This window comes from Gymnoscopelus braueri, assembly GCF_963280865.1.
Source record: "Gymnoscopelus braueri genome assembly, chromosome: 13".
In the NCBI taxonomy this organism is placed as follows: Eukaryota; Metazoa; Chordata; class Actinopteri; order Myctophiformes; family Myctophidae; genus Gymnoscopelus; species Gymnoscopelus braueri.
In genome coordinates, this window is record NC_137615.1 from 2860493 (window position 1) to 2884545 (window position 24053).

At 44.0% G+C, this 24053-nt stretch overlaps 1 protein-coding gene and 1 pseudogene across 2 annotated transcripts in view; both read left to right on the forward strand.

Annotated features, from left to right (window-relative positions):
- The window catches only part of LOC308097960 (parvalbumin beta-like), a 212342-nt pseudogene that overhangs the window by 147157 nt on the left and 41132 nt on the right, over positions 1–24053 (forward strand). The window lies entirely within an intron of this gene.
- Positions 1–24053, forward strand: part of ppp1r9ba (protein phosphatase 1, regulatory subunit 9Ba) — a gene marked incomplete at its 3' end in the record, with an annotated part of 62084 nt that overhangs the window by 26004 nt on the left and 12027 nt on the right. The window contains 6 exon segments of the mRNA XM_080448087.1: positions 9145–9277; positions 12066–12186; positions 13005–13109; positions 14362–14497; positions 22773–22916; positions 23335–23388. Of these exon segments, the coding sequence (XP_080304213.1) occupies positions 9145–9277; positions 12066–12186; positions 13005–13109; positions 14362–14497; positions 22773–22916; positions 23335–23388 (693 nt within the window).

A 24053-nucleotide genomic window follows, 5' to 3' on the forward strand; every position in this document is an offset into this window, starting at 1 on the left:
GCTACTTCTTGGCCTCAATCACAGAACCCATCTAACCCCTGCTCATTTTGCTAGGATTGGATGGCTTAGGGTTGAGGACAGAGTACAGCAACTTGCTATGGGCCTGGTCTTCAAGATACACCACAACATTGGGATCCCCCTGTATTTGTCAAAATACTTCAAAAATGTTAATGAAGTCCACGATCATAACACCAGAGGCAGCTCCACAAAGCATGTTCAACCCAGATTTGGCTCAACTAAGGGAATGAACTCGTTCTCATGCTATTCACCAAAAATGTGGAATGCCCTACCAAAAGGAGTAAAGGAGTGTAAAACCCTACTCACTTTCAAAACTGCCCTAAAGATACACCTTCAGGAGGCTGCAATTCAAAAATGCCCCCCGTCTAAGTCCTAACCTACCCCCTACCCCCCCCCCCCCCCCTCTCTTTTTCTTCTTTAGTACATATTTTTCACTCTTCATACCAGTATGTATGTATGTTTGTATGACATTCTGTATAGTAGTGCGTATATCTGTCTGCCTCTCATATGACATCATGATGTGTGTGCATGGGGTTCTCATCTTAAACAAGCTTAGTGCTTAATGAGAGTTCCAGTTTAGTAGACCTTGTATTGTGAATTTGTACTTCCATGTACTGTTATGTACTGTTCTCATGTCTTACTAAATAAAGTACATCAATCAATCAATCTCCTAGGAGAGGAGGAGATAGGAGAGGATTGGAGGAGGGAGGAGGTGTCAGAAGGAGACATGGTGGACATCAGCGCCTACAGCGACTCAGCAGGAAGCCAGCTGGACGAGGAGGACGAGGAGGAGGAGGACGACGACGAAGACGAGCGGCCGTACCAACCAATCAGCAGCTGCCACGAGATCGACGGGCTGCCCGAGGAGGAGGAGTCTCCGCCGGCCAATAGGAAGATCCAATTCAGCACGGGACCCATCAAGGTGTGTGTGTGTGTGTGTGTGTGTGTGTGTGTGTGTGTGTGTGTGTGTGTGCGCACTTGTGAGGCCCAAATATCTCCATAAGTATTGTAGAATGTGAGAAATAGACATTGTGGTTCAAGGTTTAAATGAGACATTTAGAGGTCAGGTTTAAATGAGACATTTAGAGGTCAGGTTTAAATGAGACATTTAGAGGTCAGGTTTAAATGAGACATTTAGAGGTCAGGTTTAAATGAGACATTTAGAGGTCAGGTTTAAATGAGACATTTAGAGGTCAGGTTTAAGGTTTAATTGAGACATTTAGAGGTCAGGTTTAAGGTTTAATTGAGACATTTAGAGGTCAGGTTTAAGGTTTAATTGAGACATTTAGAGGTCAGGTTTAAGGTTTAGAGTTAGGGTTGTGTCTGGTCTCTATTTAGATACATGCCGATGTCGTGCACTGAAGACAGCCGATCTACAAGCTCACAATGCGTCGCTGTGTGCGACGCATTGTGAGCTCTGCTGTTTTGGTCTTCAGGGTTATAGGGCTGAAAATGGCTTATGGAAAATAAGCCACCTCCAATGTAGCGGTAGTTATGTTATTAGTTAATCAGGTATCATTTATGACACTTGTTGACCACCTGAACGCCACGCAAACATCCTTCAGTTCATCTTAACATCTGATGTAGATGAAATGTGTGTCCGGTTCCCCATGTAGGACAGCAGATAGGATGTATGATAATCCATAAAGGATGCATTTACATCACCCTCTGTGATCAATACAGCTCTGATCCAATAATAATCCATATCAGATTCCAGCTTTATCATCACTTTGATTTTTATTTCAACTCTGCAACGGTGAGCAAGTAGCTCAGTAGAAAAACTATATTGTGTGTGTGTGTGTGTGTGTGTGTGTGTGTGTGTGTGTGTGTGTGTGTGTGTGTGTGTGTGTGTGTGTGTGTGTGTGTGTGTGTGTGTGTGTGTGTGTGTGTGTGTGTGTGTGTGTGTGTGTGTGTGTGTGTGTGTGTGTGTGTGTGATATCCTTCCATGCTTTATTAGCGTACTGTTTGGTCCTGTGACGTCGCTGCTAACTACATTTTTATTCTATATTTGTAAAAAACATTGTCTCATCTACACACGAGAGCAATACTTTATTTACAAACCTTTCCGCTGACGATCCATATCAGGAGAGACTTACTTAGCTCACAGCTTGGCATCGCCATGTGAAGCGTCGACAGCTTGTAGATCTGCCCTTTTTGATGAGTGACACCATCGTACTGCGCACTATAATGCTTTAGTCTTCATGTTGCATTTTGCACACGGCCCTTCAACGCACGCCTTTTATGGTGTTAACACATTACCCGCCAAGAACGTAGTCCTACGGTCCGTTAAATCCAACTGTTAAGCGCCGAGACCGTAGCCCTACGGTCCACGGTCTTTTCGCGCTAAACATGTCCGGGTTCGTGTCTGGGGGCGTGTCTTCTCCTCCGCGTCATCAGCGCCCATACCCTAGGTGGGGTTGGCGAAAGGGCCTACTCTGTGTGGAGTTTGCATGTTCTCCCCGTGTCTCCTAGGGTAGTTAATACCCTCACAAAAACATGTAGTAATCCTGGTCACTATACCGCCTCCCCCATGACAGCCGGGGCGCCTGATGGAGGGGAAGGGAACTGGTTGGAATAACGTGTTCCTTCCACGCGCTACGTCCAACAAGGGAAACTCCCCCCTGTCAGGTGACAAGAAGGTCAGTTGGCTCTCATGCCTGAAGGAAGCATGAGCTCGGCCCTGGCCTCCCTACTGTGGGGTGACAGGTGTAATACTGGTGTAGGGCTGGTGTAGTGCCCAGGATCACTTAGGAAATTGGCACCGGGTGAAAAAAATGGGTTACAAAAATCGCGGGATAAAAATTTAGAAAAAAAAAAAAACATGTCCGGGTTCACTTTCGGAATTTTTTTGATCCACTTCCGCTTCCGGTTTGATGACCGGAAACGGAATTATTTGGGATCCGGTTTTGACGATCACGTCCGCTCCCATTCTACAGACGAAACTGAAACTCAATTCTCTTCCTGTAGTTTTTTCTCCTCGCATTTCACTGTTTAACGTAATCCGCTCTAACTACAACATGGATGCCCCGTTTGACACGTGATTTTCACTGGGAGATACGTTGAGATGTCGCGGATGTAAACAGACCATGGACGGCTCAATCTTAAGGATTTTAACAAGATCTATGGCGACATGAAAAAAACAAAAAAACAACAAAAACACCTTGGCACTGGTGAGTACATTATGACCTATAATTATAACCTCTGGTGGTCGATGTGTTAAACGGGGGCGCGGAACACTACAAGTGATGCACGCAGCGCATGGAATGTTCATTTGATTCATGACCAGGTAGACTGCATCATTAGAAGTAGTAAAATGTCATGTCCTTGTAACCTACCAAGGGCGCCGATACTGTGGGTGCCTCGGGGCTAAAGCAGCCAGGAGAAATGACCAGCACCCATCACAAACTCATCACAAAAAAAAGAAAAATAAATAACCTCCGACATCTGCACTTCATGGAGTACATTTTGTACCAAATTAACCAAATTAACCGCATTAAAGTAATGTGGTTAAGTAATGCGCTGGCGTGCACATGCGTCGCACCCAATAGCGCGGACATAAATCGGCGCCCCTGTAACCTACACTAAAATAGAAATCTAGGCAGAGCTTAGATTTTAGATGAAGAATGGTGAGCAGGAGGATGTTTAGGAGCGGTCCATCTCATGTACAAATGTAACCAAATGGACCCTGACGGGTCCATTTGGTTCCATTTGTACACTCTCAGAGTTAAATTAACATTGATTTTACTATATAAATTGGGGTCCCAGAGATATAAATACCATTAAATGGGGGTCCGCAGCCCTAATGCATGTCAAACTGGGGGTCCTTGAAATTGAAATGGTTGAGAATCACTGCTAGAGCCGTAGAAATCTTCTCTTATGGGGGTCCCTGGCATATCTTTTCAAATGGGGGTCCGTGGGCTAATAAGTGGCAATTTGGGGGTCCTTGACATGAAAAAGTTTGAGAACCACTGCTCTATGTGTCCATTCCAGAGGCCTGGATGTCTTTAGGACTTCTAGACGGCTGTGGGGGCTTTAGGAACAGGACTGTTAGTTGATGGAAGAGAGAGGGCAGATATTAGGCTTTAGGAACAGGGCTGTTAGTTGATGGTAGAGAGAGGACAGATATTAGGCTTTAGGAACAGGACTGTTAGTTGATGGTAGAGAGAGGGCAGATATTAGGCTTTAGGAACAGGACTGTTAGTTGATGGTAGAGAGAGGACAGATATTAGGCTTTAGGAACAGGACTGTTAGTTGATGGTAGAGAGAGAGGACAGATATTAGGCTTTAGGAACAGGACTGTTAGTTGATGGTAGAGAGAGAGGACAGATATTAGGCTTTAGGAACAGGACTGTTAGTTGATGGTAGAGAGAGAGGACAGATATTAGGCTTTAGGAACAGGACTGTTAGTTGATGGTAGAGAGAGAGGACAGATATTAGGCTTTAGGAACAGGACTGTTAGTTGATGGTAGAGAGAGAGGACAGATATTAGGCTTTAGGAACAGGACTGTTAGTTGATGGTAGAGAGAGAGGGCAGATATTAGGCTTTAGGAACAGGACTGTTAGTTGATGGTAGAGAGAGAGGGCAGATATTAGGCTTTAGGAACAGGACTGTTAGTTGATGGTAGAGAGAGAGGGCAGATATTAGGCTTTAGGAACAGGACTGTTAGTTGATGGTAGAGAGAGAGGGCAGATATTAGGCTTTAGGAACAGAGCTGTTAGTTGATGAAGAGAGGGGACAGATATTAGGCTTGTTGGTCTTCAGACAGACACTCTGAACCTCTCTGGTTCTCTCTGGACTGGCTGTAGGACAGGAAGTGACAAAAGGTTTTGTGACTTTCAGTTCATTTTGTGTGTTTTATTTTCTCCATGTTGTCCCAAATGTAATGGTTGTCAGTTCCCTGCATGTGTACTGAGGTTTCTCTCTCTCTCTCTCGATCTGTCTCTGTCTCTCTCTCTCTCTCTCTCTCTCTCTCTCTCTTTCTCTCTTTCGCTCTCTCTTTCGCGCTCTCTCTCTCTCTCTCTCTGTGAGTCACCTGACTGACACAGTGAGTGTCCTCACAATGTGGGGACATTCATGTTACACTTCCACTGTTGGTCTGTTTCACACCATAAGGTAGGGGGGGGGGGTGTGTGTGTGTGTGTGTGTGTGTGTGTGTGTGTGTGTGTGTGTGTGTGTGTTATGGTCAGCATTTATCTGTTGGACTCAGGTCTTTAGGGAGAGAGAGCAATGAGGAGAGAATGGAGAGAGAGAGAGAAAGATTATCTCACGCGCACTTTAAGCTGCATCAGCAGGAAGAACTGTGGTGAAATCAAAGAGCTGAAATTCCCCTGTGTGTGTGTGTGTGTGTGTGTGTGTGTGTGTGTGTGTGTGTGTGTGTGTGTGTGTGTGTGTGTGTGTGTGTGTGTGTGTGTGTGTGTGTGTGTGTGTGTGTGTGTGTGTGTGTGTGTGTGTGTGTGTGTGTGTGTGTGTGTGTGTGTGTGTGTGTTAGTGAAGTTAGTAGCAGATTGTGAAACATGACAACATGATGTGTGTTTGCACTTCCTCTAGAGAGAGTCACAGTGTGTGTGTGTGTGTGTGTGTGTGTGTGTGTGTGTGTGTGTGCAACCTAACAAACAGCAGCAACAAGTGTGTGTGTGTGAGTGTGTTTTTACTTTTCTTCCCAATGTGGTCGTTCTACCAATGAATAAATGGTCACATTGTGTGTGTTGTCACTGCTGTCGTGTCCTATAACTCACCTACCAGTGAGGAGGTTTCTGTGTGAATAATCACTGCTGTAGCCACAGTGGTTCTCATAGTTTTTCATGTCAAGGACTCCCAAAATTATGTATTTGGCTGATGGGCCCCATCTCAAAAAATATTTTGTGCCGGGGATTTTTCAAAAATAGCAGAGCTACAAGCTCATAGCGCGGCACCAAGTGCCGGGCTATGTAGATCTGCTATTTTTGAAAAATCTTTAAAATGTTCGCAAATCTTTCAACTTTTTTTTTTAAGGTGAACATTTTTAACACAAATCTTTGCTTCCATATCATTTTGGGGGTCACACGCACGCACGCACGCACGCACGCACGCACGCACGCACGCACGCACGCACGCACGCACGCACGCACGCACGCACGCACGCACGCACGCACGCACGCACGCACGCACGCACGCACGCACGCACGCACGCACGCACGCACGCACGCACACACACACACACACACACACACACACACACACACACACACACACACACACACACACACACACACACACACACACACACACACACACACACACACACACACACACACACACACACACTGGGAGTTGAGAGATAACAACTAAGTTTGCCCTGAGTAGAACTTTTGTTGGGGGGGAGAAAGAGAAAGAGAGAGAGAGAGGTGAGGGGTTATCGTAGCTACAGTAGCTGTTTCCTATTCTACAGTCTGGATTAGCTTCTATGTCTATTTATGTCTACTGACTGGAGGCTAATCTACCTAGAGTATAGCTAACTTACAGTACACACACACACACACACGTATACACACAGGCGTGGACAGGAACTATCATGACAATGGGAGCTGTTTTTGTGTTGAGGAATGAGCGCGCAAGCGCACACACACACACACACACACACACAAAATTGTCGATAGAAAACTTCCAGTGACCAGATCTGTACACCAGGGGTCTTCAACAGGGGGTCCGGGACCCCTAGGGGGTCCTCAGAGTTACTACAGGGGGTCCGCCAAATCTTTGTGATATGATTTTCTCTTTTACATTAACCACTTGAACCCTTAGCATCCCTTTTCTGAGGAGAACTTTGGCCCAAAAAATAGCAGATCTACAAGCTCACAACGCCTCGCGCTGCGAGGCGTTGTGAGCTTGTAGATCTGCCATTTTTTAATAACTAATAACTAACTATAACTAATAATAACTAATAACCTATAACCTATAACTAAGAGTTATAGGTTTAGAGGGAAAAAAAGAGCAGCAAAAGTTTATCTGAAACACACTTTTATACAATATAGAGGGGGTCCCTGCTTCATCTCTCTCTCAGCTAGGGGGTCCTTGGCCTGAAAAGGTTGAAGACCCTGCTGTAGAGGACGCAGTGGAGTAACTAAAAAAAGTTTTCCTTCCGGTGAAATATTTTCTTTTCGGGCCAAAAAGCTTATTTTAGACATGAGGTGGGGGGCTCCGAGTGTAAGGTTCCCACTAAGGAAAGCACCTTTCAACGTCTTAAAACCGCCTTTGTTTTGGTTGAGTAGCGATCTTTTATTTTGGCTTTGTGTCCTGTGCCGCGGGCAACGGCTCGAAAAGTCCCATAGCGCTGAGGAGAACTCCTTCTAACGCTACGGACAGATCTACGTAGGGTTCTACAAGATTGCAAAGTTTTCCTCTTTCTTTTTTTAATAAAAACAAGCAGACAATAGAGTACATTACATTACACTACACAGGGGAAACAAAGCATAAATACAAAAGCAGAGGTACAAAAGGTGCAAAGTATATCTATTTAAAGCTAAGACTGAAACAATGTTTTACTTTGCTCATATGTTATTGCACTGAGGAAATGGCAGCGTTTTAGAACGCGATATATATTTGAATACTAAAGTGAGTTGTGTATAAAGTGCAGCATTACTTTCAATTAGTACGCGGTACGCTGTGAGCTTGCAGGCGTTGCCCACCTGCCCCCGGCAGGTAAATACAACGTTCTGGCAGGTGGAGTTTGCTTTGGGCTTGCCCAACAGGGCAAGTACGCGTTTGAGAGGGGACGCAACCGTCTATAAACACAACACGAGATATTTATCTGTCTAAACACCTGAACGTGGCCAGAGACGTGTTTCAATTTCAGCCCATTCCAACATTCTTTCCCAGCTAAAAAGAATGGTGACTATTTAACTCTAGGGTGTGTGTGTTGGGCAATTAGAACATGACCTGCACTTGCCCAACGGTCAAGTGCCTCTGAGACCTTAGTGTCATCCCCTGATTTTGCCAGGCCTGGAATTTGGTCATTTTAGGGACAAGGCCGCTTGGCCTTTTGGTTTTGTCAATGTTTTGAGGGCACAAAGGCCAAATGCCAGGGCAGGAAGGCCATCAAATACAACAAGGATATTTAAGTCCACGGAAATAATGAATTTAACTTCAAGGTTAAGGATGATTACAATGTTTATATAGTACAAGAGTACAAGTCATATTGGTCTCAATATCTGTCAGGTTCAGCCCTGGACCTCACTGACTGAAGTACTGAAGTAGGGATCACATGAATCATGAGCATTCACAGATTATAGGTTTTTTTTGTACTTTCCCCACAAGTTATTTTCATAAAAATGTGATAGAACTTGCACTAATTAAGACTTCCAGAGTTGTATTAAAAAAGTGACGTTGAGTGCCAGAGATCTCACCGTTTGTAGCGCTACGCTGTTTACAGCTGCAGTCTCCACGACGAGCACCCGATTGCAAACAATATATGCGTGCACCATGGTGGACGGTCCTGGCTAACGCCTGGAACAATAACGTCTCTCACGCGAGTCACCACGGCGGAGTGATCGCGGATCGAAAATGAGTGGTTTTCCCCACTGTAAAAGGTTAAGGAAATATGGAGTTTTTTTGCAAGGAGATGGAATGTTTTTTGGGCACGGTGATCCATCTGTCCCTTCCTTCTCAGAGTCACCGTGGGTGATTCCAGAGCTGCGCTAGCCCCCCCCCTTGTGGAAAAAAACAAAAAGATTGATTTCATGTAGATTTACGGTTTTGGCACCTAAGGTGTTAAGACTTGAATTCATGGAGTTTAGTTTTTGTCGCATTCCTAAGGCAATAATGTGATGACTGGCAGCGGCTCCGGTAGAAGAAGTGTCAACTTTGAGTCTCCTACCGGAGACGTTAGCATCTTTCCGCAAAGTATCGTTCTGTCTCTGCTATAATTGGCAGCCGCCACATATGGCGGAGACGCTGTTACTTCTACCCATAGAGTACTGAGTGACATGCTTATTGTATCATGAAGACGTATTCCATGTTTTTGTGATGTAATCTTACTGCCACTTTAATATTTGTGTCCTTGTATACTCTCCTTTGTGTGGACATAAATAAATGGTTAAAATGTGTGTGTGTGTGTGTGTGTGTGTGTGTGTGTGTGTGTGTGTGTGCAGGTGTTCAGTACGTACTCTAACGAGGACTACGACCGCCGTAACGAGGACGTTGACCCCATGGCCGCCTCGGCCGAGTACGAGCTGGAGAAGAGAGTGGAGCGACTGGACCTGTTCCCTGTGGAGCTGGAGAAAGGTACGCGCACACACACACACACACACACACACACACACACACACACACACACACACACACACACACACACACTATGCAGTGGCTCAGGGGTAGAGCGGCCGGATGGGAACCATGAGGTTCCCAGTACGATGCCAGGCTCCCCCAGAGTTAGTGTTGAAGTGTCCTTGAGTAAGACACTGAACCCCTAATTGCTCCTGATGAGCAGGTTGGTGCCTTGCATGGTTTCCTCCTCCATCGGTGTGTGAATGTGTTTATGAATGTGTGTGTGAATGTGTGAGTGTGTGTGTATGAATGTGTGTATGAATGTGTGTATGAATGTGTGTGTGAATGTGTGTGTGAATGTGTTTATGAATGTGTGTGTGAATGTGTGTGTGAATGTGTGTGAATGTATGTGTGTGTGAATGTGTGTGTGAATGTGTGAGTGAGTGTGTGTGTATGAATGTGTGTGTGAATGTGTGTGAATGTATGTGTGTGTGAATGTGTGTGTGAATGTGTGAGTGTGTGTGTATGAATGTGTGTATGAATGTGTGTATGAATGTGTGTGTGAATGTGTTTATGAATGTGTGTGTGAATGTGTGTGTGAATGTGTGTGAATGTATGTGTGTGTGAATGTGTGTGTGAATGTGTGAGTGAGTGTGTGTGTATGAATGTGTGTGTGAATGTGTTTATGAATGTGTGTGTGAATGTGTGTGTGAATGTGTGTGAATGTGTGTGTGAATGTGTGAGTGTGTGTGTATGAATGTGTGTATGAATGTGTGTGTGAATGTAATGCACAATCTATATAAAGCGCTTTGGATAAAAGCGCTATATAAATGCACCATTTACCATCTTACAATCATTTTAACTACTTTATCCATTTATATGTTGGTTATTCTAAAATAGCAGATCTACAAGCTTGCGAGCTTGTACATCTGCTATTTTAGAATATTTTTTTCTAAATATCGAAATTTCCCATTACAATCAGTGCAATGCCGATCAAAACAAGTGTCCGTTTTATAGATAGCAGATCTACAAGTTCACAACTAGATTGGCTATTTTTGCTGCATGATGTCTGGGGGCACAACTAACTATAAGTCAGAATAACTCCAAACCTAACGCCTAAATACAAATACACATTCAAAACAAAACAAAAATCATAGCAAACAAAAAATCTAAACAAAACAAAAATCTTAAACTAAAAATCATAACATAACAAAAAACGCTCGTTCCTCTTAACTCTAAACATTTATTTTATTAACCATAAAACAACCATTTCACCAGGAAAACGGTGCTCACAATGTTTACACACACACACACACACACACACACACACACACACACACACACACACACACACACACACACACACACACACACACACACACACTTGGTCAGTGGAAGCTATAGGCTATCCGTTAGCACGTTATCCAGTTATGGGATTGTGTGTCGAGGGGAGGAGATTAGCCCGGCGCTAATTAGCGGCTAATTATGTGACGGGCTAATGAGCTTTTAAATGTCCTCAGCCGTACCGTTAATGATTAAAATCCCAAAGACAGAATAGACCAGGCTGCTGCACTAATGCCTGTTTACTATACACTATGTTTACAGTGGCTGACCTGCTGCTCTGCAGGTTTTCCTCTTTAACTTATTTAGACCGGTGACGCATCTGTGTCATTTCAAGATGTCTTTGGGATATTTTATTTTAAATCGTGAAAAATTTGTGCAAACCTTTGTTGAATATTTTCAACTCAACATTTGTAACTCAAATCTTTGCTTGTGGGGGTCCCTGGGGTCTTCTGGGGGTCCCTGGGGTCTTCTGGGGGTCCCTGGAACATCCTCCAAATGTCCTCTAAATCCGAACTGTTTTTAAAAAAACGTATGTTTCCATGTCAGTGGTTCTCAAACTTTTTTCATGTCAAGGACCCCCAAAATGATATGCATTTGGCCACGGACCCCCATTTCAAAATATGTTGCACGCACGCACGCACAATGGGGTGGCAGTGGCTCAGGGGTAGAGTGGCCGGATGGGAACCGTGAGGTTTCCAGTTAGATCCCGGGTTCCCCCAGAGTTAAGGCCTTTGCAGACGGGGTGCGATTTTTCGCACGGAAAAAACTGACAACATCATTTTTTAAATGAACACATGGTTCTCAATGACCTCATGCACACCGGCTCCCAATTTACCGTGCGGCGATGCGATGCGCCGATGCCGCGTTTTTTCCAATCGAACCCAGTTCGATTCGTGCATCTTTTCGTATGCGGTAAAAACTGATTGACTAACCGCACCCTGTCTGCAAAGGCCTTTAGTGTGGAAGTGTCCTTGAGCAAGACTCTGAACCCCTAATTGCTCCCGATGACCTTGCATGGTTTCCTCCTCCATCGGTGTGTGAATGTGTGTGTGAATGTGTGTGTGAATGTGTGTGTGAATGTGTGAATGTAATGCACAATCTATGTAAAGCGCTTTGGATAACAAGCGCTATATAAATGCACCATTTACCATTTATATCCTTCCAGACACAGATGGTCTGGGCATCAGTATCATAGGGATGAGTGATCAGTGTGTATATTCTAGATATATATATATATATCATAGGGATGAGTGATCAGTGTGTATATTCTATATATATATATATATCATAGGGATGAGTGATCAGTGTGTATATTCTAGATATATATATATCATAGGGATGAGTGATCAGTGTGTATATTCTAGATATATATATATCATAGGGATGAGTGATCAGTGTGTATATTCTAGATATATATATATCATAGGGATGAGTGATCAGTGTGTATATTCTATCATTCCAGATGCAGACGGCCTGGGCATCAGTATCATAGGAATGGGTGCAGGAGCAGACATGGGACTGGAGAAGTTGGGTATCTTCGTGAAGACGGTGACGGACGGAGGAGCAGCGCACAGAGACGGACGGTAAGAATCTGATCGTTAATGACGTCACAATGCATTCTGGGTAATCTGACCACACGAGAATGAGTAAATACACATGTAGATAAACATACCTTTACTCTACATGTTAATACACATGTAGATAAACATACCTTTATTCTACATGTTAATACACATGTAGATAAACATACCTTTATTCTACATGTTAATACACATGTAGATAAACATGCCTTTACTCTACATGTTAATACACATGTAGATAAACATACCTTTATTCTACATGTTAATACACATGTAGATAAACATACCTTTATTCTACATGTTAATACACATGTAGATAAACATACCTTTATTCTTATTCTATGTTAATACATAGACTAGAATAGGTAGACGGCTCATTGGTCGGTGGGGCTGCACGTCAACACCCCCGCCCATATTATGGTATATTGCATTTGTCGTTTTTTAGTCATTTACAATTTAGGCATTTAGCAGACACTCTTAATCCAGAGTGATTTACTGTAAGCAAGGAAAACACAATACATCAAATGCATAGAAATAGCAATCTAGGATCATAGGTAAACCAGGAAGCTATCATCAGTCTAAACAGTATAATATATTTGTTTTATTTTACGTTGAAACTATACACATCTAAGTTACATTTTAACCTTTGCATAAGGCTGCATGGTCGTCTAGGCTAGGGTGAGTGCTGAGTCTGAAGAGCTACATCAGTTTACCACATGTCTTACAGGAAGTCACACTTCTTTCTTGTGTGCGTGTGCGTACATGTGGTGTGTGTGTGTGTGTGTGTGTGTGTGTGTGTGTGTGTGTGTGTGTGTGTGTAGCATCCAGGTGAATGACCTCATCGTGGAGGTGGATGGGATCAGTCTGGTTGGAGTCACACAAGCCTTTGCTGCTTCTGTCCTCAGAAATACTACTGGAACTGTCAGGTAACACACACACACACACACACACACACACACACACACACACACACACACACACACACACACACACAGACACAGACACAGACACACACACACGGGACTGACACTGCTATGACTTGCATATCTCTCAGTATGTATTACATTTCTTCTCAGCCCTCGACTCCTGTTGCCTTTCTATTCTATTCTTTCTCCAACTGAATGTGAACCTTTTCAGGCTGTGACCCCCTAAAATAATCATATTTGAACTGGGGACCCCCCAAAAAACTGGGGACCCCCAAAAATAATCATATTTGAACTGGGGACCCCCCATCCTGACAAGTACTTGGAATTGTTGGAGTTGAGGCATTACAACTAGTTTGACTCGGTTCCAAAGAAACAAACTAACCCTATTTTATATTTTTTTGCCTTTTTGTTATTTGACAATTCGGTCAATGTTTGAGCAGTTTTATAGTATTTTTGTTGATTACTTTCTTTTCTTTTCTTTTTTTTAAATATTTTTGAGGTATTCAAAAGGTCTTAAAAGTCCTTAAATGCCATACACGTGCATTTATGTTTGAATGTGGTCAGGGCAGAGTCTTGCACAGGTTCAATTTTGACAACCCGCACCCGCCCCGCCCGTCAATAATCAGATCCGTAGACCGACCCGTCACCCGTGATTATATCAATTTACAAACCAGACCCGCCCGTCAAATAATGGACCCGTTGTCCGCCCGTTTACCCGTGATTACATGCAGTAAAATGTAAATAGCCTACAGACAGTCACTCAATTTAAAAAATGTGTTGAAATGCTTTTAACAGAAGATAGCAGCCTTTAACTATACACAGTGATCAGGTTCGTTCAGAAATCTGCACGTCAAGTGAAGAACGGAGGAGGGAGCTTTCCGTATACAGCCACGCACGAGAACGCGCATATACGCAGTACGCACGTGTCGTTGTTTACATTGTCAGATGGTTTTAATTTGAAGGTTTAACAGGATGTTGAATGTGTTTTTGTGAGTTAAGATAAGTGACCGGCGTGCTCCATGCCGTTGTGCTGTGTTAAGTTACACAAGTGACGTTGTTTGGGCGGAAACAGTGCTCTCTGATTTTCACAATAGAATGTTACCCACCGTGTTTAGTTCAGTACCGCCCGTCCCCGTCCCCGTGAACGTATAAAGGTATATTTTTCACCTGTTTTCACACGTCAAAAGCGGGTACCTGGCCCGTTGCAGGACTCTGCGCCAGGTTCATGATTGGTGCGTTTGAATGTGCTCAGGTTCATGATTGGTCGAGAGAAGCCGGGCGAGCAGAGCGAGGTGGCTCAGCTGATCCAGCAGACGGTGGAACAGGAGCGATGGCAGAGAGAGATGATGGAGCAACGATACAACCAGTACCTAGAGGAGGATGAGGAGGTACACACACACACACGCACACACGCACACGCACACGCACACGCACACGCACACGCACACACACACACACACACTAGGGCTTTCACGACTAGTGATTTTTACTAGTTGACACATTTGACCCACTGGTAGTCCACTAGAGTCGAGGTTTACCTAATAATAAAGACACTCGGCATTTCGCAGCAGCTAGGTTGCCGTGACAACGGATATACACAAACAAACGCACGTGTTGAGAACGTTACGCTGCGACAAAGAACAGCGTTCACCTTAACGCTGTGGTACTTTGGAGCCGTTGCCTGAACACCCCCGGTAGCGCAGGCTGCGCAGCCTCTCGTCTTTAGTCAAAATAAAAACTACACTTTCTCTACTCGCCAAAACAAAGATGGTTTTAACCCTTTTAAGACCTGAAGAAGCATCTGTGTCACTTTTTGATTTGAGCTAAAAAAGCATTATTTTACACTTTGGCTATTCAAAATATAGCAGATCTACAAGCTCGTAGCGCGGCACCGAGTGCCGCGCTACAAGCTTGTAGATCTGCTATTTTTTGAAAAATCGTGAAAATGTGTGCAAATCTTTTAATATATATTGTTTTAAAGCGAAATGTTTTAACTTGAATCTTTGCTTCCGGGTGTCCCTGGAACATATATTTTTAGGCGGGTGGGAACAAAAATCTCCGGATATGGATAATAGTTCAGTACCGCGACTGGCACGCTGCGCAATTAAGTAGGTTCACGTAGATCTACGAGATTGGCACTCAATGTGTTAATGGGTTAATGTGTTGAAAGCCTACTTCTTTTTGTGGGAACACTCAGAGCCCTCCACCTCACGTCCAAACAATACACTGTTTGGACATAAAAGAAAATATTTCACTGGAAGGAACAAATGTTACTCCACTCCCGCCCCCTACAGATCTGTTCACTGGAAGTTTTCTATTTCTTCCGGTGAAATATTTTAATTGCCATATAAAAATAGCCAATCACAACAGCGTTGCGAGCTTGTAGATTTTTTTATTTTTTGATGCACGACACACGCAACTATGTTGTAAATCGTGTTTTATTCTAATTCCAAAACCTAAACCTATAACCTCTAAATTAATCTTAATCCTAACTCCAACCTGAATCTTTGTGTAATTGTAAACCTGTATCTATAAGCATCTTTTGCAAACCTTAAAATAACAATTCTTTCTTATGAGGAACCAGGAAAATGGTTCCTCACAACGTCTATTTATCAAGATCTACTATTACTATAGTAACTATTACTATAGATCTACTATTACTATAGTAATACTAGGGTTATATACTAGTATATTATATACAGGGTCTACTATTACTATAGTAATACTAGGACTGTCACTGTCACCATCACACATTTATGTTGACCATTAATTGTCACTCAAATAATTGCCGTAACAATGTAATAGTGTGTTTGGTGTTGAACACATTGGAACATATGAATACAAAGTACATTTCCCTTTGCCTTTTAGGCTCTGTAATCAAAAATTGCACAGTAAACAACTTAAATATACAAATACATTATCGACATATTGAATAATTGTATACATTTGCAGAAATAGCAGATCTACACACTTACAACGCGTCACAAAGTGATGCGTTGTGAGCTTGTAGATCTGCTATTTATGCTTTTTTTTTTATTTGAAAATGTGTGAAAAATGTTCAACATGGAAACGATTATGACGATCATGCAAAAATAAGTAATATTAGGGTAATACACACACACACGCACACACACACGCACACGCTCACACACACACACACACACACACACACACACACACACACACACATAAGATAAAGATAAAGATAAAGAAACTTTATTGTCCATTAAATTGACATGAAATGGAAATTTGTCTGGCACACCAGCAGTCAGTTACAACAATAAAACATTACAAAAATACACAGGTGCATTAAAATACTATATAAAAATGCACTCACATTAACACAACAGTGGTCATCAGCAGTGGCGATTAGACTATCTAAACATTTTCTTATTTAAAATGTCCACAGCAGTTGGCACAAACGACGTTTTGTAACCCTTCTTTCTTGCTAGTTTTGCCCTAAGCCTCCTGCCCGATGGCAACAAGTCAAATTCAGAGTGAAGAGGATGGGTAGAATCATTGTAAATCTGAATTGCTTTTTTGGTTATGGAGCGGTTGTATATGTCCTGAAGTTGCAATTGTTTGTCTCCAATGATCTTACTTGCCTGGTTGACTACCTGGGTGAGCTTGTTTTTATCTCTAACTGAGAGGTTCCCAAACCAGGACACGATGTTAAAAGTGAGAACACTCTCAGTGAGTGATCTATAGACCATGGTCAGGGTGTGTTTACTGGCATTAAAACTTCTCAGTTTCCTGAGAAGATAAAGCCGCTGCCTTGCCTTTTTATAGATGTTGTCTGCATTGGTCTGAAAGGTGAGTTTATTGTCTATGGTCGTTCCCAGATATTTAAAGTCACTGACCTGCTCCACTTCCCCCCCACTCATAGTAACAGGCCTAAAGATGGACCCTGAGCCCTCTGCTCTTGACCCCCCTCCCAAGCACAGTTCCTTGGTCTTAGTGACATTAAGGTCAAGGAAGCTGCTGTCAAACCAGGTGGCAATACGGTCGATGTGCTGGGAGTAAGAGGGACTGGAAACGTCCTGCAGGCAGGCAACCAGGGCCATGTCGTCCGTGTACTTTATGAGAGAGAAGTCTTTGTTATTGTATTTCAACTCATTTGTGTATAGGGAGAATAACAGAGGGGATAAAACGCACCCCTGTGGCACACCAGTGTTTAGGACAAGGCAGTCAGACAGAGTGTTATTAACACATTAACTGCCAAGACCGTAGTCCTACGGGCCGTTAAATCCAACTGTTAAGCGCCGAGACCGTAGCCCTACGGGCTGCGGTCTTTTCGCGCATGCGCGGTCCGGGTGCACTTTCGGATTTTTTTTGATCCACTTCCGTTTCCGGTTTGATGACAGGAAATAGAATTATTTGGGATCCGGTTTTCACGATCACGCCCGCTCCCATTCTACAGACGAAACTGAAACTCAATTCTCTTCCTGTAGTTTTTTCTCCTCGCATTTCACTGTTTAACGTAATCCGCTCTAACTCAAACATGGATGCCCCGTTTGACACGTGGTTTTCACTGGGAGATACAGGGAGATCTCGCGGATGTAAACAGACTGTGTAGCGCTCAATCTTAAGGATTTTAACAAGATCTATGGCGACATGAAAAAAACAAAAAAACAACAAAAACACCTTGGCACTGGTGAGTACATTATGAGATTAGCCCTTGGCAGTGGATGTGTTAATACAGACTCGCTGGGGTCTCTCTCTCAGGAACTCCCTAATCCACAAAATGAGATTGCTACTGACGTTCAGGTCACACAGGCGTTTTAGGAGAAGATGGGGTTGGACCGTATTAAAAGCAGAGGAGAAGTCCATAAAAAGGACACGGACATATGTTTTGGGTTTATCTAAATGACTATGTATTTTGTCCAATAAAGTAAGAGTGGCATCCTCTACACCTCGACTGGCTCTATAAGCAAACTGCATGGGGTCCATGCACTTAGCTGTTTGCAGTGAGAGCTCCTTACTCACTACACGCTCCATGCATTTGCTTAATAGAGGAGTGAGGGCGATCGGTCTAAAATCATTTGGCACTTTTGCTCGTGCTGTTTTTGGCACAGGGACAATGGTTGCTGTTTTCCAGGCCTGGGGGACAAAGCTGATATTGAGAAACATTTGGAATAGTTTGGTAAATACGGGTCCCAATTGGATGGCACATTCTTTCAGGGCCCTCCCCTTGAGCCCATCTGGACCGGTGGCTTTGTGAGGGTTAACCTGCTGGAAGATTGAAATGACCTCCTGTTCCTTAACTGTCACAGGGGCGAGTGTCAGCCCTGCACAAACAGACTTGCATTCGTCACTGAAGTCATGTGTGTCAAATCTAGGATAGAAAATATTCAGATCGTTAGACAGTTTAACAGGGTCGTCACATGGGGGGGTTGCTTTTTGTTCCCTACCCATCATTGCATTCAGTTCCCTCCAAGCATCCCTTGCATTGCCGTTCCTCAGTTTCTCTTCAACCTTGTCTTTATAGTCTGTTTTCCTTTTTTTAATCATGCGATTTATTTCCTTCTCTAGGTCTCTGACTTTAATCTGGTCCCCCTCCAGAAATGCTATTTTCTTTTGATTTAGAATATGTTTGATTTCTTTATTGACCCATGGCTTATTATTTGGGTAAATTCTAACCTCCTTTGTTTTAATAGCATTGTCAACACAGAAATTGATATAACTGGTGACAGTATCAGTCAACACTTCAGGGTTATTACAGGAAACCTGGTCATCGAAAAATAAGTGCTTGACAACAGGCTTCTCCCTCTTTAGTTTCTGACGGTAGTTTGGCAGGAGGTGGATGATGTTATGATCAGACAGTCCTAGAGGTGGGCAGCATCTGGGTACATAGGCGCCCTCTACATTTCCAAAACACTGGTCTAGGATCTTATCCTTCCTTGTAGGACAGGTCACATATTGTTCCAGGTTTGGCAGGTGGGTGGACATAACGCACCGGTTGAAGTCACCCAATAAAAATATAGGATTGTCAACAGAGTTACGTTGCGCCTTATTGTAGCTGGCAGCTATGCGCTCAGCTGCTAGAGCAAAGTTTGGACCAGGCACATATACCAGAATGACTGTAATTTGCCCAAACTCCCGGGGCAAATAGTGTGGTCTAAAAGAAACAGTCATAATCTCGTAATGAGTACAGCAGTCAGTCTCACATACCGTGAAGTTTGTTGCCCATCTGGAGTCAACAAACATGCACAGTCCACCTCCGATGCGTTTCCTCGTTCGCTCGGGGTCTCTGTCAAACCGCACGAGTGAGTATCCTTCCAAGTTGACATTGTCCGTGTCCTCCTCCCCAATCCATGTCTCCGTAAAACAGAGCAGGTTGGCGTTCTTGAAATCCTTGTCATGCTTTACAAGCGTAGATAGTCGATCCATCTTATTCCGTAGGGAGCGCACGTTGGATAGGGTGATTGTAGGCAACGGGAAACGGCAGCCTCTCCGTTTGAGTCGGTTACGCACCCCGCCTCTCGATCCACGTTTTTTCCTCTTTGTTTTAAGATGGCCAGCTTGTTGCATGGGGCAGAGGATTTCAGCATAGCTCCGGAGAATTCTCGGTTGGGATGTTTGCATCTGTCGGAGACTCAGCAGGTATTCCCGGGTGTAAACAGGAGCCGTGGGCCACCCATTGTTTGGTGGTTTGCGTGGCGTTGCTCCGATCGTGTTTACAATGTCCAACAGAATCACCAGAGCACAGATCACAGTTACACACTGGCCAAACATGTTCCCCAACATGTTTGCTAGGCACAGCGTTTGTTATAGTGACGTGTACACACACGCGCACACGCACACGCACACACACACACACACACATTCACACGCGCACACACACACACACACACACACACACACACACACACACACACACACACACACACACACACACACACACACACACACACACACACACACTCACACACTCACACGCACACACAGAGTGATGATGGAACAGGCAGTAGGTAGAGGAGGATGAAGAGGTGAACATCTACACCACCCTGACACCTCCAGCATTATTCTTTTGTTCTTTGGAGCCTGTTGCCTAGTAACCGACGTCATGGACCCGCGTAGATCTTAAAACTATGAAAAAAGCAAAGCCCTGGATCTCCATAATCTGTGCCTATATATGGGCATATGGATTGGATATTAGGCGGTTACCGACAACTCTCCTATCTAGCCGAACGACTCGCCGCTGGTGGGCACCGCCGCCAGGGTTGCCAGGTCTGCTTATTATAAGTTCACAGCTCACAACGCGTCGCATCGTGACGCGTTGTGAGTTTGTAGATCTGCTATTTTCAAATGGCTGATGTATATGTTAAAGTGCTCGTGTGGCCCCATAGTTGCTTCTTTTGGGCTGGTTTTCCTAGACCTGGTTGCTTGTTTCTCTCACAGAATCTGGCAACACTGACCGCCGGCGCACACGCTGGAGTCCTCGCCGATGCGCGTGGCGAGTTTGACGTCGGTCGGCGAGTGCATGACCCAGGGACGTGCTGGCCACTGGGAAATTTGGGACAATTCCAGAAAGGCCTCTCCATTCCAGGCCGACCAGGCCGTCCGTTTAAAAAAAAAACGGCCGAAATTAAGTACCGGTCGGCCAGCCGTTTAAAAAAAATCCGGTGCGCGGCCGTTGACCGGGCACTTTACGGGCCTCTCTATCTGAGATTACCGGACTGAATTAGGGGCCCAGCACGTCCCTGGCAGCCATGACCGCATTATCACAGGTTGCGTTAGTCTGGTAGTTGACGGTTTTGACAGATTTTATATTAGGGGGGAAACCGAAATATCCCTCCGGACAACTTGGCGCTCCGGTTGACACTGGATTTGACACTGACTGACACTGACAATTTATTATAATTATTAGTTATTATATTATTATTAATTATTATAGTCTGTTTTTTTTGACGGTTTTGACAGATTTTTTTGGGGGGGAACCGGAAAATATAAATCCCTCCGGACATACTGACACTTCGGTTGACACTGACTGACACTGACAATTTATCATAATTATTCATTATTATTACTAATATTATTAGTATTATTATAGTCTGGTAGTTGCTGGTTTTGACAGACCTTTTTTTGGGGCTGAACCGGAAAATATAAATCCCTCCGGACATGTTGACCGGTTGACACTGACACTGGATTTGACACGGACTGAAACTGACAATTAATTATTGTCACGCAAATCAGACACATTTCAAATCGTCTGCTTGGCGAGTTCTCTCTCTCTCTCTCTCTCTCTCTCTCTCTCTCTCTCTCTCTCTCTCTCTCTCTCTCTCTCTCTCTCTCTCTCTCTCTCTCTCTCTCTCTCCCCCCACACACACACAGACTGGACACTTTCAAATGACACACAGACAATATGGAGCGATCTCTACGTCGTCCTCAGACGAGCCCTCCATCAGAGTCTCCAGTCATCTCGGTTCTCCATACATCTGTCCAGCTCCTTTGTGCTTTCTGCACCAGCATCTTTCTTTAGTTCATCCACATAGGTAGGTGTGAGACGTCCTCCTGATCCATGCCCGTGTGTTGGTTCCCACAGTACCAGCTTTTTGACCGGGAATTCTCTGTGTCGGTGGCAGTGGCCGGCTAGTCTCGTCCTCCTGACTGCTATCTTCTCTGATACACTTGGTAGTGCCCCCTACAGACGCTTGTTGGTAATGTCCTCGTCCTGGTTGATGTTCAGGACCACAGAGTTGACCCAGTCAAAGCTGTCCTACCACACATTAACAACAATGCAAACACATTTGAAGAGAAACATCCAACACAGATGCCTAAAGACTCTTCTCAGCTGCTATGTAGCTAATTCATATATTTGTATGAGATGAAGCTGTTCGACTATATTTAATTGTTATACTGTTTAGTATTAGTTTTCAAACCAAAAAGCTGTAACTGTTAGCCTACATTTACACACCTGCTTGTCATCGATGCATACAAAAATACATTTATTGTAGTATCATTATTGTCTCCGCCGGAGGTGGAGAGTATGTTTTCGCTTCGTCCCGCCGTGTGTTAGCATGGCCCCTAGCCAAGCTAACATTGGTCAAGCTCCACGTGACACGTGTCAATATGTTGACACCAATGCCTTTGATTGGCTAGAGGGACGCATGACGAAATAAAATCCTATAAATAGGTGTGTCACTTCAAAAGGCCATTTATGTCTTTTGAAGTGAGGTAAGACAGGATCAATCAGTCTTGATTGGAACAGTACCTTCCAGTACAAATCACCCGTCCGTGCGTGTGTGTGTCCCTCTGAGAACACCTAACATTGGTCAAGCAAAGGCGCAGAAGGCCAAAGCTAAGAAAGCATACTCATCTACAACAGTAACACAGAAGAGGACTATAGAGTTGAATTGATCCCACAACAAGGCCGAAGTCTTAATACTGTAACAATTGGCCACCTTGATCAAATACATTATGTAGCACTAGAGAAAACTGACATAGATCAAACACACCAATCAACTGCTGAAACTGTTCAAGACAATGAAGATGAAGAAGACAGACAAGCATTTGAACAAACCAGTCAATTACCAAGACGACCCGTGCTATTAAAATAGCACGGGTCTGCTGGCGGAGACTTGTGCTCCGAGGAGCACATTTTCTAGTTATTATTATTATTATTATTATGAATGTATTTTTTATTATGTATTATGTGTGTAGACAGGAGAATACGCCACAGACGAGGAAGGAGAGATGAGTCCCATGTTTCCAAACTCTGTGGAGGTCTTTGACCTCGCCGACGGACAGGAAGTGATGTCACCGCTGGAGGTCGACCCCGAGAAACTGGCCCACAAGTTCAAAGAGGTGTGGTGTGTGTGTGTGTGTGTGTGTGTGTGTGTGTGTGTGTGTGTGTGTGTGTGTGTGTGTGTGTGTGTGTGTGTGTGTGTGTGTGTGTGTGTGTGTGTGTGTGTGTGTGTGTGTGTGTGTGTGCGTCTACAGTGTGTGTGTGTGTGTGTGTGTGTGTGTGCCTGCGTCTACAGTATGTGTGTGTACATGCACAGAATTTTCAGAATATTATTTTCAGAGTAGTAAGACTGAGGCTGGAATTTAACATGTCTATTGTGTGTGTGTGTGTGTGTGTGTGTGTGTGTGTGTGTGTGTGTGTGTGTGTGTGTGTGTGTGTGTGTGTGTGTGTGTGTGTGTGTGTGTGTGTGTGTGTGTGTGTGTGTGTGTGTGTGTGTGTGTGTGTGTGTGTGTGTGTGTGTGTGTGTGTGTGTTTTAGCTCCAAATCAAGCATGCAGTGACTCAAGCAGAGGTTCAGCTGTTGAAGAGGAAGGTGAGAATCACTTCAACATGTTTGTCTTATTGATCCACATCACATTCATTATCATTGTATTGAAAAAGTGAGGAAATCGCGTTTTCACATGGTTTTATTGGCCTCTTTGCAGTCATTTCTCTCTTATTATTTTATTGACCTATCCTAACTAGTAATCACACCTGGTTTTAATGTAGCTCTGGTTGACATGGACAATATTTATTCATTCAGAATGAACTAAATCCGAACAGAGATTCATACCCAACTGTTTACATGGGACCTGAATAAAAGTATTCCTCGTTTACATGACCCAAAGCATTCGTTCGGAATGTAACTTTTGACATGTGCGAAGTGGTTCCCGCCTACGCCCGTGCATGGACCAGGGGCCGCCCGGCTCCACTACCCGGGGCAGAGCTTCCCCTGGTGGGCATGGGGAGGAGGCAATAGCCCCCTTGTGCCTCCGCGGCAGAGTTTTTTTGGCCGTACGCAGGCCGGGAGGCAACACACAGACTCCTGCCAGGCAGCATTTTATGCGGTGCGAGCCCGCGTTCCTTTGTTATCGCTGTTTTAATGTGAAAGTAGCAGATCTACAAGTTCAGACCAGTGTCTTTTTTTTTATTGGTACCAGACACGGTAAAACTTGTAGGCTAGTCTACTACTTGTCACATTTCTCATGAAACAAAAAA